We start from the raw sequence: 16828 nt of genomic DNA on the forward strand, positions 1-16828 counted from the left end.
GGTGAGGCGTCCAGGCTGGGGGTTGGGAGGCCGGGCCCTCGCACCGCCGCCGTCGCGGGCTTTGTCCCGGGACAAAGCGGGGCGGCCAGGCAAGGCCTGGGAAGGCCAGCCTGACAATGGGGGCCAGGCGGGCCTCGCTTGCTCTCTGGGGGACCCCTAGGCCTGTAAAGACTGAGGAACTAGTCCGGCCCAAAGGCCAGATCCCCTCTAACCTCCAGACATGGGGCAGAATCACTGAAGATGGTAGAGGGGGCTGGGGCCTTGGAGAGCTGGTGTGGGTCCCCCAAAACCCTAAGCCAAGGGAGGCATCTAATAGCCCTATTCTCCACCATTATGCCCCACTGATGGTAATGCTTGGTCCTCCTGTGTATCGATTCCCCTCAAAGGAAGACGTCGATGAGTATGTTAAACTTGGCCACGAAGAGCAGCAGAAAAGACTGCAGTCGATCATAAAGAAAATTGACTCGGACTCAGATGGCTTTCTCACTGAAAGTAAGGACTGTCCTACACGACCAACAATGGAGAAATTTCTTTGTAGGAGATGAATATTTTAAGCAGGGGTGTCTGTTTATAGATTGTTATTATTCCAGCAAGTTAGAGAGATACTGTGACATGAAAAATAGATTTTATGCCTTAAAGGTGGGGTACCAAGTAAAACTCAGTGCTTTCCCCAGTAAATATAAACATCATTCGTGCTATATTGTATGCAAGTCATACCTTTAGATATCCTTTCCACACATCATTTTTGTCATAGTCAGAAATATGACTCATTATAGAGAAATAGGCCCCCAAATTTTAAGACATTAAATGATTTATTGCTCTTTTGATATGTACACTTATAAAATTTTAGGAAGAAAAGACCTGTTGCATGTGGATTATGTTTATTATGACATTATAACAAAATGGTGTAGCTTGTAGGGGGCTTAGAATCAACTTGTTCACCTCTCTGTAGACACTGACCTCCAGAAAAGTAAAGGCCTTTTAAAAATAAATAGCAAAGCCAGGAGTAGAATCCAGATATCATTCTCTTAATTAGATTTTTTAAAAAAATATTTATTTTTTAGTTGTAGTTGGATACAGTACCTTTATTTTACTTATTCATTTCCATGTGTGCTCAGGATCAAACACATGTGCTAGGAGAGTGCTCTACTGCTGAGCTACAACCCCAGCCCTTTTAATTTAGTTTTCAATATCCTCGGTTAAAAAAAATTTTTTTTTTTAAATCTGAGTGTTCTTAGGTACATTCTCTAGTCAGAAATGAAATGCACAGACTTAAAAGAATGTCCTAAATAAATTGCTGTGCAGCTATCTCTCCCCATTGTTTAATTCAAGTGATGAACCCTATCAACATTCTAAGTTGATTCCCAAAAAAATTTAGGTTATTACTGTAACTTTAAGCTAGTTATTTGACTATACTACTCATTTAAATGTTGCTCAGCATCCAAGAAGTGAAGTTGCAGGAGAGAGAATTGCAGAAGAGCCCACAATGGTGCCCTCAGTAATATTAAGGTTTTGTTTCTTCTGCTTAACAACAAAACCTCAGAACTCTCATCCAACATAAGACTAGGTCCATCTTTGTTATGCTAGAATACACTCAGAACAAGTTGGTTTGGAATACTGTGGTAACCCGCAGGGCCTAGATATGTTCAAATAGTTAATAGTAAACTCAAAAAATTAAAGTAAGAAAGAACATAGTCCAAATCTTCATTTTATTGAAGAAAAACAAAAATTTGAGAAGGTAAACTATCCTTATGGGAAAATGGAAGAGTGAGCCCATGTTATGATTTTTCTTTCATTTGCTTTTCTACTATGCCAGATAGTCTCTTTAAACAAAACACTTGTGATGCTTGAGGAAGCCTGTGTTCTACTTTCGGACCCTTAAGAGAATCTTATTAATTTGCACTTTGAGGACCAGGACAAGACTCTAAGGTTTATTAGTGGTAGAGTATCTTAGCTGCACATGGTGACTTGTGCCTATACTCCCAACCACTTGGAAGGCTGAGGTAGGAGAATCCCTTGAGCCCAGGGATTTGGGACTAACCCAGACATTGGGAGACCCCCATATCAAAACAAATTGGAAAAAAAAAAACAGAGGTTCTTAAAAGGTAGTAAAACTCAGTAAAAGTAGTTTAGGCTTTAAAACCAAACAAATTTAAATTTCCACTCTGCCACTTATTAGCTTGAGGTCTTGGACTTTTCTGAACCTCAGTTTCTTCAGCTATGAAATAGTGATGATTATAATTGCTCTGTTTTGAAAAATAACAACAACATAGAGAGCCTGATGCTCTCAATTGTTCAACACTTGGTTGCATAAGTTGTAATTCTGCTCTCACCTAGTTTCAAGAGAGAGAGAGATTGTCTTTGCTTTTTCTATTCACCTGACCTTTCTCAAACCAGTAGAGGAGTACCAGTCATTAAAACAAATGATAACTTTAAAGCAAGTGTTATTCTCATGCTCTCCTCACAAATTTTATCATCTCCTTCTCTTTTCTATAATGCAGTATAATAAATATCTCTCTGAATAGATTTTTTAATAGTTGATCTGAAAGTGGATGTTTGAGATATAGAAACTTTTCCACCAGGTCTTCAGTTACCAAGTTGAAACAGCTGTTGCAGAGAAGGCATAAATCATAACTTCTACCAATAAAATGTGTAAATTTTCTCCGGCTGTTCTATGACATGTTTAAGGGGAATAAATTGTAACAGTGTTTCTCAAACTTAAGTCATTTGAATGCCTTTTCACAATTTAGGCCATGTTTATTTACCATGTATTATTTTCTTAACATTTTTATTTAATACACACAAAATTTGTCTTAAAGGAAAACTCTATATTCCTTTCACAAATGGAAAACTTTTTATTATGAATATTAAAATAAATAGGTAGTTATTCAAGTATTTGTGCTTCCTAAGAGATTTGTGATAATTAACAAAGGTGGTCTGCAATTTTTTGGATATTTTTTAAAAAGAGTAAAATGCTATTTTGGATGGTTGTTAACTTATTCAGCAAATATTTAGTAAGCTAGGTACTTTTTTATTTTTTAGTTATAGGTGGATACAATATCTTTGTTTTATTTTTATGTGGTGCTGAGGATCAAACCCAGAGCCTCACACATGCTAGGTGAGTGCTCTACCTCTGAGCCACAATCCCAGTCCCTAAGCTAGGTACTTTCTAGGCATTTAGTGTACAGCTGTGGGTGTGTGTGTGTTGGGGGGGACAAACACAAACTCTATTCATGGAGCTTGCATTCTATGTAGATCACATTACAACATTCTTAGATTTCACGAAGCTCTCCCCACTTTCTTCTCTCAATACTTACTCTCACTCAGTATTTGCAAACATTGAAAATTTTCTTTTTTGAGAAGGTTTAGAAATCTACACCCTAAATATCAGAATTATTGTCAACATTCCTTGTGTTCTGGAAAATTCTCATAGGTGAACTCAGTCAGTGGATTCAGATGTCTTTTAAACATTATGCTATGCAAGAAGCAAAACAACAGTTTGTTGAATATGATAAAAACAATGATGGTACTGTGACATGGGATGAATATAATATTCAGATGTATGATCGTGTGATTGACTTTGATGAGATCACTGCTCTGGATGATGCAGAAGAGGAGTCGTTTAGGCAGGTGAGTACATGTGCACAAGCTGTTCCTTTTGATCACATCGGTTTACTTTATCTTCCCTCAAGAATGAGCACAAGAGGACCTGAGGTCGTAGACCAGATTGCTGTGTTCTCTGGGCAATCACCAGTTCCACTTCAGTGGTCGTTTTGATCATTTCCTTTTTAGCCAGATTTAGGACTCTTACTCTGTACTGCCTAAATTATCCCTGCATCTGTTTTACTCAGCTGCATCATTTATTTGTTCTCATTTCCAAAGTTGCTTTTTAAATGTATTTTGAATATTTAGCTAAATATTTTATTTTAAACATTGAACAGTAAATTTTATATCATATTTACTAAGCAAGCTACACTGGCCCATTTCCATTTTAAAACAGTTTTATATGAAATAACTCATAAAAATATTTGTGGTAAAGTACACATAACAAATTTGTCATTTTAACCATTTTTAAGTGTGTAATTTGATATTGTTAAGTGGGTTAACCTTATTTATTGTACAACCAGTCTCAGATTCTTTGCATCTTGCAAAACAACTCTGAACCCATTATATCTATTAAACAATAACCCTCATTCCTATCCCCACCCACTCCCTATGCCTGGCAATCACCATCTACTTTCTACTATGAATTTGATTACAATATTTGTCTTCTTGTGACTAGCTAATTTCACTTAATGTCCCCAAGGATCATCTGTGTTGTAGCATGTGTCAGGATTTCCTTCCTAAAAGGGGCAAATAATATTTTATTTTATTTATTTTTTTTGTGTGTGTATACATATATACTAAATTTTGTTTATCTTTTTGTCAATGGGTGGACACTCAAATTGCTTCAATCTTTTGACTATTGATTAATGCTGCAGTGAATGGGATGTGCAGATCTCTCTTTTAGATCCTGCTTTTGATTCTTTTGGGTACATACCTAGAAATGGAATTGTTGGGTTAATTGGTTTTAGTTTTTTGAGGAACCTCAACTGATTTTTTGTTGTTATTGTTGCTTGGTACCAGGGATTGAACCCAGGGGTCCTTAACCACTTAGTCACAGCCCCAGCATTTTTTTTTTTTTTTAATTTTAAGACAGTCTTGCTGAGTTGCTTAGGACCTCACTAAATTGCTGAGGCTGGCTTTGAACTTGCAGTCCTCCTGCCTCAGCTTCCAGAGCTGCTAGGATTACAGGCTTGCCTTACCATACCTGGCTCAATACTGTTTTACATAGAACTATGCTATTTAAAATAACTCATTTTTGAAGATTCAGTCTTACTCTGAATACTATTGTTGTGTCTGTGGTTTAATTTGTTAAAATATAAGCTCAATTAAGCAGAAGTAAGACAATTTTTATTTAGGAATTAGTAGGAACTTCCTAAGACTTTTGGAAGTCTATTAAACTAAAAAGTGTATCAACACGAATAGCTATAAGTTTGAGAAATTTCTATTTCAAGTGTAATTTTATAGAATTTTTAAAAATATAATTAAAAAAAAATTTTTTAGTTGTAGATGGACACAATATCTTTATTTTATTTATTTATTTTTCTGTGGTGCTGAGGATTGAACCCAGTGCCTCACATGTGTGAGGCAAGTGCTCTACCACTGAGCTACAACTCCAGCCCAACTTTATAAAAATTTTAAGATAGTCTTTTTTATGTATGGGAAAGAATAAATAAGCTAAATACCTTGTTTTAACTATATGCCAGCATGCTTGGAAACATTTTAGCTTGTTTCTCATCTCATTTTACTATGTATTTTTAAATTTTTATTGTGGCCATCATTTATCATTGTACTTGCTATTTATTTTAGAATTCTGTTGGCCATTTTAACTAGGCCACCACTAACTCCAAGTTGGTTATTTCTTTGCTAATGATTACTCATGCTATGGATGTGCCACCAGTGTGCTGGGTAAGAGCTCCAGACTCAGAGCTAGTCTGCCTGGCCTTGTATCTAGCTCTACCACTTAACCATTGTACAGCTTTGGGTAATTTACTAAACCTCCTTATGCTTCAGTTTCCCATCTCTAAAAGTGGGGATGATCTCCATTTCAGTTGAGGATAATAACAGTATGGAGAAATAGTAATAAATAGTAACAGTTGGACTGGTATATATTTCTATTTTGATTTAAAAGAATATTGCTAAAGAAAACATGTACAATTCATGTAAGTTTATAGTTAATCATTCAACTTTTAAAATTATTTAGGCATTTGTTAATATCTTTAGATTAGCTAGGCTTTCATTTTTACGAGAAAAACTTATCTTGTTTTTATTTTTCCCCCCATTAGTTGGTACTTGATTTTCCAGCAGACTAAAGGGAGTGTAAATCAGTCTTCTTCCTCCTAGTGGTGCTAAAGAGAAATCAAATGTTGATAATGAGATTTGGGATTCATCTACTAGGTGTTCTCTTTTACTCTAGGAATTATCATAAAAGATCATTAGAGTTCTGGAACTTTTCTAAAATCAAAGCGTGACATTTTGACTTCCCTGCCAGGGAACAATAGAGAAGTTAAATGCAATATGATGGTGTTGACATAAAGTCTTCACTTTGAAGAGATACATTACTGATTAATATAAACTATTTAGGAATAGTTCTAAATAGTTTAATCCCCCAAACAATCCCCCATTGTTCGGGGGATTAGGATTGTGGTAGAGTGCTTGCCTCACAGGTGCTAGGCGCTAGGTTTGACCCTCAGCACCACATATAAATAAATAAAAAAATAAATAAATATATTATTTCCAACTACAACTAAAAAAATAAATATTTTTAAAAAGTTGTTTGGTTCTGAATGGCAGTTATCAAAAATACAAGTAACAATATTGGTGAGGATGTGAGAAAAGGGTACACTCATACATTGTTTGTGGGACTGCAAAAAAACTAGGAATGGAACCACCATTTGACCAAGTTATCTACTCCTTGGTATATATCCAAAGAATTTAAAATGAGCATACTACAGTGATACAACCACATCAATAGCTACACAGTTCACAATAACTAAGCTATGGAATCAACCTAGATGCCATCAACAGATGAATGGATAAAGAATTTGTGGTACATATATACAATGAAATATTATCAGCCATAAAAAATAATAACTTTATGACATTTGTCAATAAATGGATGAATCTGAAGACTGTTGTTGGCTTAAGTGAAGTAAGCCAATCCCAAAAAAACCAAAGGGCAAATGTTTCCTCTCATAAGTGAGAGCTATGAGTAGTGTGGGGAGAATAGAAGTTCAGAGGATTAGACAAAGGAGAATGAAGTGAGGGGGGGGGTTAGGAATAGGAAAGACAGTGGAAAGAATCTGACATAACTTTCCTATGCACATATATGAATACATAACAGTGAATCTCACCATTGTGTACATCCACAAGACTGGGGCCCTAATTAGAATAAGATATATTCATGCATGTATAATTTTATCAAAATGAGCTCTACTGTTAAGAACCAATTTTAAAAAAGATGTCTAGCTCTGAAACTATATTCCACAATGCGTACCCAGTACACATTGATTTAAGTCTACCTTTTAAGAAGGAGTTAGAAAATTAGAAGGACCTTAATAGCCTAAGGGAAATACTGCATTCCTAAAATGAATACTTTCCTGTGAGAATCCTATTTGGCTGCCCTGGAATATATCTCTATCTTCATGAAGTTCTAATCATACTTTTTAAAGAATTTGATAGGTAATACCTAACCTCCTAAAAATTCATGTGGGATGTGAAAATAAACCCAGACATAATGGGCATTATTCAAAATAAAAAATAAAGGATAAAAGAGGAATCAGTCTCATCCAAAGTTATAAACCAAATATTATGCCATAAATAAATAAATCATAATCATAAAATAATCATAAAAAGTAACTGGATATCTGAATGAAATAAAATTTTCTATATGGTATTCTATTGAAAAACTAAACATTATCTCTGGGCATGGTGGCACATGCCTGTAATCTCAGTGACTCAGGAGGCTGAGGCAAGAGGATCACAGGTTCAAGGCCAGCCCTGGGCAACTTAGTGAGACCCCGTCTGAAAAAATAAAAAGGGCTGCACTCAATGATAGAATGCCTAAGGATTCAATTCAAAATCAACTTGGTACCTGAATTTTATTTTTATTAAATTTTCATATAGAGAGAATAGGCAACTTGGAGTAGTGACCCTTTCAGGCTGTCAAATACCTGAAAAAGTATATATTTATATGATGAACAATTATAAATAATGCATTTTTAGGCAGGAGAAGTAAAGTTTGGAGAACTCCTTGCAAAAGTTCAGTTATTCCAACTTCTAAAGTCAGTTGCTGAATATGCATTGTGTAAGTAATATTTTACTATGTAAGAGAGAGCCTTCATATGGTTGATCAGAATTTTTAAGACCTAAAGTTTTGTTCTAAGATTCCAGGTTATATATTTCCTCATGTAAAACCATTAGTCTACCAAAAGGTGGCAGTTTGTCCTCACAAATTTTCATTGCACTGTAAAAATAAATTATTATGGTAGTTTCTTTATACTACAATAGATAGCATTTTTATCCTTTACTAGCTTTTTAATATAGAAGGGGAAAAGGTTGAAGTTTTCTGAAACTGACCATCTTTCTGGCTATTTTTTTTAAATTTTGCCCTTTGAAAAAACCATTCTTTTTGTATATTGACTTCTTTTAATTTGATATGAAGTGCTTTCAAATGGCCATAAAATGTGAACCAAAAAAAATCTTCCTTTTTCTTTCTTTTTTTTTTTTTTAAGAAATCTCAACTTGTTTAAAGAGATCCTTTCTTTCCATAGGCAAATTTGGCCAAATTTAGCTCACTCTGCTGAAACATGGACCTTTTTTGCTCCAAATTGAAGGATCCTTTCATAAGGAAATCTAAGCAGTTGGTATTTTGAATAGTGACTTATTCAAAAAAGAATTTGATTGACTCCACAAAGACCTCAAGTTCTTGTTTGTCTACTTTTCCCCATATTAAACCTGAACACAAAATACAAATTGTTTGATGTAGTTATTTAAAATTATGAAACATTTGCTTAAAAGCAGCTATTTGGAAACATTATTTTTTCTTTTCTGTGATAGTTGGATGAGTGTAACTGACTTGTGAAGTCTAGATGTTTAAAAGGCAGATTCTTTAGGGGAAAAATTGAACCTCTCCACTGGATGATTAGTAACTGTAAAGAACTAGTATTTAGGTAAATGCTACCTTTCCTAACCTATTATTCTATAAAACTAAACAGAACATTTTTTTTCAACAGTAAAATACATAAATTAAATGCTTCTAAAATTGTGAAACTTGGGGCTAGGGTTATGGCTCAGTGGTAGATGGCTCGACTCGCACGTGCAAGGCTCTGGTTTCGATCCTCAGCACCACATATAAATAAATAAAATAAAGTTATTGTGTCCAACTACAACTACAAAAAAATAAATATTAAAAAATTGTGAAACTTTTTTTAAATACACAGTTTGATACACACCTTTTACTATTATTAATATTATTTTATTATTATTATTATTTTTAGAAAGGAAAGCTATTCCCAGAAATTCTCAAAGTAGAAATCAGGCAGGATTAACAATATAGCTAGCACCTTTGACTTCCAAGACTCTTGGTTACAGAATTACCTTTGAAACATTTATCAAAATCAGTCTTATCCCTAATCATTTTTACTACTCGAGTATACTTTAAAAGGAGGGGAAAAAAAAGATGAGAGAGAAGAGAAAATGAGATGTGTTTATTTAAACTCAAGATAAGACCCATTTAAGCTTTTAGTGTACTTGTTTCTGAATATACAGAGTTATCATTATAAAGAGCCTTTAAAATATTTGAAATATTAGTTACCAATACTAATCATATGAGAGTCTCAACAAAAGAGGAATACTTTTCTAAAATATTTACATGTTTTTGAAAAATCATTTAGCAAACCTAAAACAATTTTTTAAAAGCCCTACCAATATATTTTTTAAAATACTTTTCTAATTGTCGATGGACCTTTATTTTATTTATTTATATGTGGTGCTGAGGATTGAACCCAGTGCCTTGCAAGTGCTAGGCGAACACTCTACTGCTGAGTCACAATCCTAGCCCTACCAATATTTAACACATGATGTAAATTTGTTGCTTTGGGAATATTCAAAAAAATATTAACACTAATTATTAAAGGTGATAGTAGTATGGAAAGAACAAGGAAGATTCAAGGTCAGTACATTTTAGCTGTGTTTCTGACTTTCATCAAATCATTTAATCTCAGTTTTTCTATCAATAATAGTAGCATAATAACAATTATGAAATACTTAATACTTCAGATATATTGATTGCATGATAGGGATGCTCATGCTAATTGCTTAGTAGAGATTTTTACCCCAGTTTTATAGATGAGAAAGCTTGAGGGGTTAAGCAATTTATACTAGTACCACAACTAGTAAGTGACATTGCTGGAATTTCAGTCTAGGTCTGACTGTGGAGCTTGTTTCTATGTTGCCTCTAATGTTTGGTATTATTTGCCAACATACGTTCAGTGGAATGATGTAAAGATGAAAGAGATGATGTTTGAGAATGTGCTTTGATTTCACAGTTTGTATTTTTCAAAGTATTTTTAATGATGTTATGATAATAATGAGATGTTTAAATATGTTCAAATTTTTTTAATTCTCAAAGCTTCATTTAAAGGACAAGAAGCGATTTGAAAGAGCTAACCAGGATTCAGGTCCTGGTTTGAGTCTTGAAGAATTCATTGCTTTTGAACATCCTGAGGAAGTTGATTATATGACGGTAAGGAAGAAAAAAATTTTTTTCCATATATTTTTATATTTTATTGATGCATCATAGTTGTACGTATGGTGGGATTTTTTTTGTTACATATTTGTACCCGTATACGATATAACAATATAATTTAGCCTAAGGAAGAAACATTTTAAGAGAATTATTGAGTGACTAAAATTTTAAAATCTATCTATATTGTCATTAAAATTATTTGTATAATAACTAGAATTTTAAGAGACAGAAGATCCAAAATGACCCAAAATTCTCCCCATATAAGATTATTCTAGGGCTGGGGATGTGGCTCAAGCGGTAGCGCGCTCGCCTGGCATGCATGCAGCCCGGGTTCGATCCTCAGCACCACATACAAACAAAGATGTTGTGTCCGCCGATAACTAAAAAAAATAAAAAAGATTATTCTAATCTTATAGGTTAGGAGGATTCCTGGTGGTGTCAGGTTGCTTATGGGGCAGGAGCAGGCTAAGGATTGAGTTTTTATTTTTTTGCTTTTTTGAATCTTCACACTGTATTATGAGCAGCATCTTCCTCTGGCTATTTTCCCTGTCCTAACCATGTTACCATCAAGCCTTTCCTTATCCTTCTATAGCTTCAGACTTCTCTGGTTTTTCAATGTTAGTAACACCAGAACTTTTATGTAGTTTACAGCCTCATTTGTGGAAGCTTTTGGTCTGTAAAAACTTATCCACATTTAGATACCTTTTCATAGCAGGCAGGGGATGCAGCTCCTAGTAACTATTAACGTTTTTGCAACTTCAGGTGTAATGAGTCCTCTCATTCCTTTAGTACCTTAAAAAAAAAAAAAGTACTGGGCTGAGGGTGTAGTTCAGTGGTAGAGCACTTGCCTGCCATGCACAAGTCTGAGGGTTCAATCCCTAGCACTGTGGAGATAAAGAAAAGGGGGGCGGCCACCACCAGGTCTTCAAAACTGAAAAATTTTAGCTTTTAACTCAACAGTTGTTGATTGAGTTAACAAGCTGTGAGAGTAGGGATCATCATATTGGGGAGTTAAGAGTAATGTGCCAAATAACTTTTAAAAATAGAACATTTATATTGAGTTCTGTTGCATGACATCAGCCTCCAGCTCTGTAACTTGATTCCCTGGATATTTGAGGGAAGGAAGATTGTAGCCTTTTGTTTAATTGATCATGGCCTTGAAAAACAATGCAGTAGATATACTTTTTTCCAAAAACTCTATGGCAAGATACTGCTATTAGTACCACTTCTTGACATTGTGAAGCTTCTGGTTTCTTACTTGGCACAAAATAGATGACCTAGTTTAAGAACAGTGCTGGGTATAATTTCAGTGCCAAAATTAAATCTAGGCAAGCTAATTGAATCCTAGAATGGTAGGCAGAGGATGCTGATTCTTGATTCTCTGGAGAATAAGGAACAGTTGACTAAAGAGGGGAATGACCAGTGAAAGCAATGAAACAATGGGTATTAAGTGATATGGCCCTGGAATGTCAAATGGCAATGGGATGAAATAGATTATATCATTTTTTGAAGAAAGCACAAACAGGAATATTGCTTTACTAGATATTCAGAGTCAGATGACCCTGAAGTATTGAGCTTGTATAATAGTGACAAAGGTAATCTTTGATGATAAAGGTTAAAATCCCTGATTTCTCTACATAAAATCTGTAAAATTTGATTTAAAAAAAGACAGCTTGGGGCTAGGGATGTATCTCAGTGGTAGAACACTTGCTTAACACGTGGAAAGCCCTGGGTTTGATCTCCAGTACCAAAGGGAGTGGGGAAGACAGCTTGTAGTTTAAGCCCCTGGAGACTTTTGAGAATATATTTCATTACAGTAGTGATGCTAGAATCCAGACTGAGAGATATTAGGGAGGAAGCAGGTAGGGAGGAAATGAGAATAGTAGATATAACCCATGAGAGTCTAGGCAGGGAAAAAAAGAACCAGGATGGTAATGAAAGAGTGCAGCAAAGTCCTGGGGATTTGAATGTCACGAAAGACATAGAAGAAGGAATTGAGATTGAAAGAAAGCCCTTAGGAAATGGGAATATATGGCATCTAAGAAACAGCTGAGGGCTTTGCCCTAGCAAGAGCTTCAACTCCTGAGATGAAAGAAAAAAATGAGAGGATAAGGCATAAGAATAGAGGGAGTTAAAGGTGAGGATATATGCTGGTTTATATGAATCATTTTCAGAAGACTTGTATCATGGTTGGAAAAGTAGGATCTTTGCCAAGAGAATTTTTGGAAGGATTATAGCAAAGCTCAGAGAAAGTGGAGGTAGACATTTGAAAACACTGCTATAGGGAATTTTTTGTTTGTTTGTTTATTTTAGTTAGGTGGACACTATGTGGTGCTGAGGATCAAACCCAGTTCCTCACTTGTGCCAGGCAAGCACTCTACCACTGAGCTACATACAACCCCAGCCCCTGCAGTAGGGAATATTAAGAAAACTTAGAAGTAGATTTCTAAGCTGCAGGGAGAACTCACTGAAATGGTAGAAATCAGCTTAAAAGGACTAAGTTTATAGTTCTATGTCTTTTTAGATTTTATGGCTGCGGAAGAAAGGAGAAAGTGATGTGGCCGTAATGTTCAGGGTAGGGATTGGCACCATAAGAAAAGGACATAAAGGGGTAGGAAGGTAATGAGGGAGGTACTGAAGTAGCTGGCCATTGATCAGGTCATTAAACTAGAAAGGATCTGCCATTTGGGTCAGGGAGGATTGATTGTTAAGTATGAAGCTTTGATAAGAATGAGGGGCAGATTTGTGGGCAGTTTGGAGTGGGTTTGAGAGAAGAGCAAGCCAAGTGTTGAGGTTTTGTGAGGGGCTGGCACCTTTCAGATCTGGAGGAAGAACAGTTATATACAAGATCTAAGGTAGGGTTCTTTCAGGGCTATGAATGGATTGGAGGGCTGATGGTTAAGGAAAACGACAGTGAGAGATGGCATGCTTGAGAGGGAGGGGGAACATGCAGAAAATGGGAGCCTATATTTAGTGCTGAAGTGGTTTAGGAGAATAAAAAGTGAAGTTCTTCATAGTTTCACAAGCTTACACATGTTGAATTTAGAATTACTTAGTACTTGAGGTTTTATTCTCCTAGATTCTAGTGTTTAGAAATGTTTAGTGAAAGTATAGATAATCAAAATGATGATTCCTAAAATTCTATATTAAGATTGACTGAGATGGTTGTGGGATTGAAAATTTTTGACTTAAGCCTTTTTTTTTTTTTTTTTTTCTTTTAATGAACATGCAATAGGAATTCGTCATTCAAGAAGCTTTAGAAGAGCATGACAAAAATGGTGATGGATATGTTAGTTTAGAAGAATTTCTTGGTGATTACAGGCGGGATCCAAGTAAGTCACCTGGGGAGTGTGAAAAGAGAGGGGAAAAAATGGAATTAAACAAGAAATTGGAAGATCTTTTATCACTGAGAGCTTTCTTTGACAGAGAAAATGTAAGAAGAGGAACCATGCTTGATTTCTACTTCTTGCTAAGTTAACTATAATACAAGTTCAACAAAGGGATTTTATAGCTTAACTGAAATGCTGTCTTGCTCATTTTTACCTTTATGTCTAAATTGAAGCATTTTTCTTCCTTTTCCAATAAGTAGAATACCATTGTCAATCCAAAAAGGAAGGAAGTAAAGGTTGACATAGTTTTGTTTTTTAAAGAAAATTGTGTATGATTACATGTAGATCTTAGAAACATAAAATAGTCTAAATTCTGAGACTGTAAAAAGTGATTTACTCAGCATATGAAATTAGAGGAATTTTCCTTTCTCTTAGTTACTGTCTTCAGAATTGTTACTTGAAAATATCAAACAGTGGGCTGGGATTGTGGCTCAGCAGTAGAGCGCTCACCTAGCATGTGCAAGGCTCTGGGTTCAATCCTCAGCACCACATAAAAATAAACAAATAAAATAAAGATATTGTGCCCAACTATAACTAAAAAAAAAAAAAATCAAACAGTGCAGTTTTAAAATTGGTCAACAGTGCACTTGTTTTTAATGTCACTTTAAAAATACAGGGGGGAGTACTTTGTAAGAACAGAGGAAACTATATAGTCACACAGTGTACATCAAACTATTACCCAACTCAGATTTGAGAAAACAAGACATCAGAACAAGTAGCAATAGTAAACTAGTATTAATATGCAACATTTTAAAAGCTCTGAGTTGTTTAGGTTTATGCGTCACTTTTGAAAATTACCATGTATTTGCACTTATTTTAGGACTTTTCAGCTAAATACTTCTGTTTCATTTGGCTTCCTTTATGTAGTAAACTTTAAATTCACTTCCTTTATTCTAGGGATATACCAAACTTCTTATTGGATACATGTGATATTCTTGTGTATGTATATTTCTGTTTTTTTATATTAAGCTGCAAATGAAGATCCAGAATGGATACTTGTTGAGAAAGACAGATTCGTGAATGATTATGACAAAGATAATGATGGCAGGCTTGATCCCCAAGAGCTGTTATCTTGGGTAGTACCCAATAATCAGGGCATTGCGCAGGAGGAGGTAAGTATCATAGAATGACACCCACCCCCCCCAAAAAAAAGTTGGTTCTATTGATAGGTAGTTAAAAATCAAAGCCAAAAAAAAAGAAGTAGTAATGGGATTATTTAGGATTAATTCATTGCTGTGTTTTGTTGTTTTTCTTCTTTTTAAGACAGTATCTTGTTAGATTGCCAAAGCTAACCTTGACTTGCACTCCCACTGCTTTACTCATCTACCTGATTGAGCAGCTGGTACTACAGGCATGTGCCACCATGCCCTGCTCATTGCTGTTCTTTGAATTAAATCATCAAACTGTTTTAGATGGTCAAGGAGAAAAGGAAGATGGTATCATGTATTATTCTGAGCATATAGTAAATAGAATAATAGTTCATATTTAACTGTAGAGGCTCAAAAAGTGGATTATAGTAATTTTGCTTAACCTTGTGATATCCTGGGTTGGATTTTGGTAGAGAGGAGGAAGAACCCAGCAGAAATTTAAAAGGAGATAATAAGAGACAGCCGATAGGCACAGTATGAAATATTTTACATACATTAATGAGTACTTCACACAACTAAATGGGTTTGACAGTACATTACACTAAAATGTGAACATCTTGATAAAATACTTATAACATTTGATACCTTTTTGTTTTGCTTTATTTTAAAGGCTCTTCATTTAATTGATGAAATGGATTTGAATGGTGACAAAAAACTCTCTAAAGAAGAAATTCTGGAAAACCAGGACTTGTTTCTTACCAGTGAAGCCACAGATTATGGCAGACAGCTCCATGATGACTATTTCTATCATGACGAGCTTTAATCCTGAGTGTGTCTGAGTAGACTATTGGGTCCTTTTATAATCTGTTACCAGCTTTACTTTTGTGATAAAATATCGATGTTGTATTTTACACTTTTAAGTCTTACCACAGTCAGAATTATGTAATGTAGTTTATAATTTTGGTCATTTAGAAGAAAAACAAAACAAAAACTTTATTGATTTCAAAACACATTGAAATTAAACATTAATACCGTGCCATATGACCACAAAGTCTTTTTCTAAATATTCCATCTGTTTAGTACTGTATTGTGGATATTTGAGTTCTGTTTCCATACTTGAAAAAAATGGAGGATTTTAGACATGACTGAACAATGTTAATATTTAAGTAGTATGTGACTAAGGTATTAATTTTTGTTTTGTTCTAATTAGACTTAATTTGGGAACTAAGAGAAAGGACAATGTTTTTAGGTTTAGTGTTTTGTTTTAAAACCTTTAAAGGAACCTTTAGAAGGACTTAAACCTCACATGTTAATGTTGAGAAGTTCTGCTGAATTTAAAATGGTTTCTATAAATGGTTTTGTTGTATGAAATAGAACTTTATATTTTTGCATATGTATAGATAGTAATTATATTTAATGTAAAACTATAGCATTATGGTGAGTGGAATTTAACATTGTCCAGAAACCTTTTCATTTTTGACTGATTAAAAATGAATTGTCCTTATCTTTTTATGTTTGTTTGTTTGTTAATTTTGCAGATAAACCTTAACTTTAGCACAGGTTTTGTTGTATTATACATTTTCTTGTCTCATTTATTTTCTTTATTTGGGTAGTGAATGTTCTCAAAACTGTTAAATTATTCTTGCTGCATATTATTATATTGCTTTTTTAAAAAATAAAAGAATCATGATGTAGCTGAGTGTACACCTGACACATTTTAATTGCTCTTATAGAAACTGGTTTTGCTGTTTGGGGCTAGATTATTTTTTTCTTTTTTGTGTGTGTGACCTGAGGATTGAGCCCAAGGCTTTAGTGCTATACCACTGAGCTACACCCCAGCCCTAGGGATAATGTTGCAAATGATACAGATTAGCCTAGTGCAGTGACACCCAGCTCCTCAGGAGGCTGAAGCAGGAGAATCATAAATTTCAAGGCCAATATGAACAATTTAGCAAGATCCTGTCTCCAAATAAAAAGGACTAGCAATGTAGCTCAGTGGT

At 34.7% G+C, this 16828-nt stretch overlaps 1 protein-coding gene across 1 annotated transcript; it reads left to right on the plus strand.

Moving 5' to 3' along the window:
- Positions 1-101: 101 nt before the first annotated feature.
- Rcn2 (reticulocalbin 2) lies at positions 102-16332 on the plus strand. The gene is made up of 6 exons (XM_015480377.2): positions 102-492; positions 3434-3630; positions 10235-10348; positions 13587-13683; positions 14710-14852; positions 15499-16332. Exons 1-6 carry the CDS (start codon positions 117-119, stop codon positions 15649-15651), a joined length of 1080 nt encoding a protein of 359 aa, XP_015335863.2. The 5' UTR covers positions 102-116; the 3' UTR covers positions 15652-16332.
- Positions 16333-16828: the final 496 nt, after the last annotated feature.

This window comes from Marmota marmota, unplaced genomic scaffold, assembly GCF_001458135.2.
Source record: "Marmota marmota marmota unplaced genomic scaffold, marMar, whole genome shotgun sequence".
NCBI lineage: Eukaryota > Metazoa > Chordata > Mammalia > Rodentia > Sciuridae > Marmota > Marmota marmota.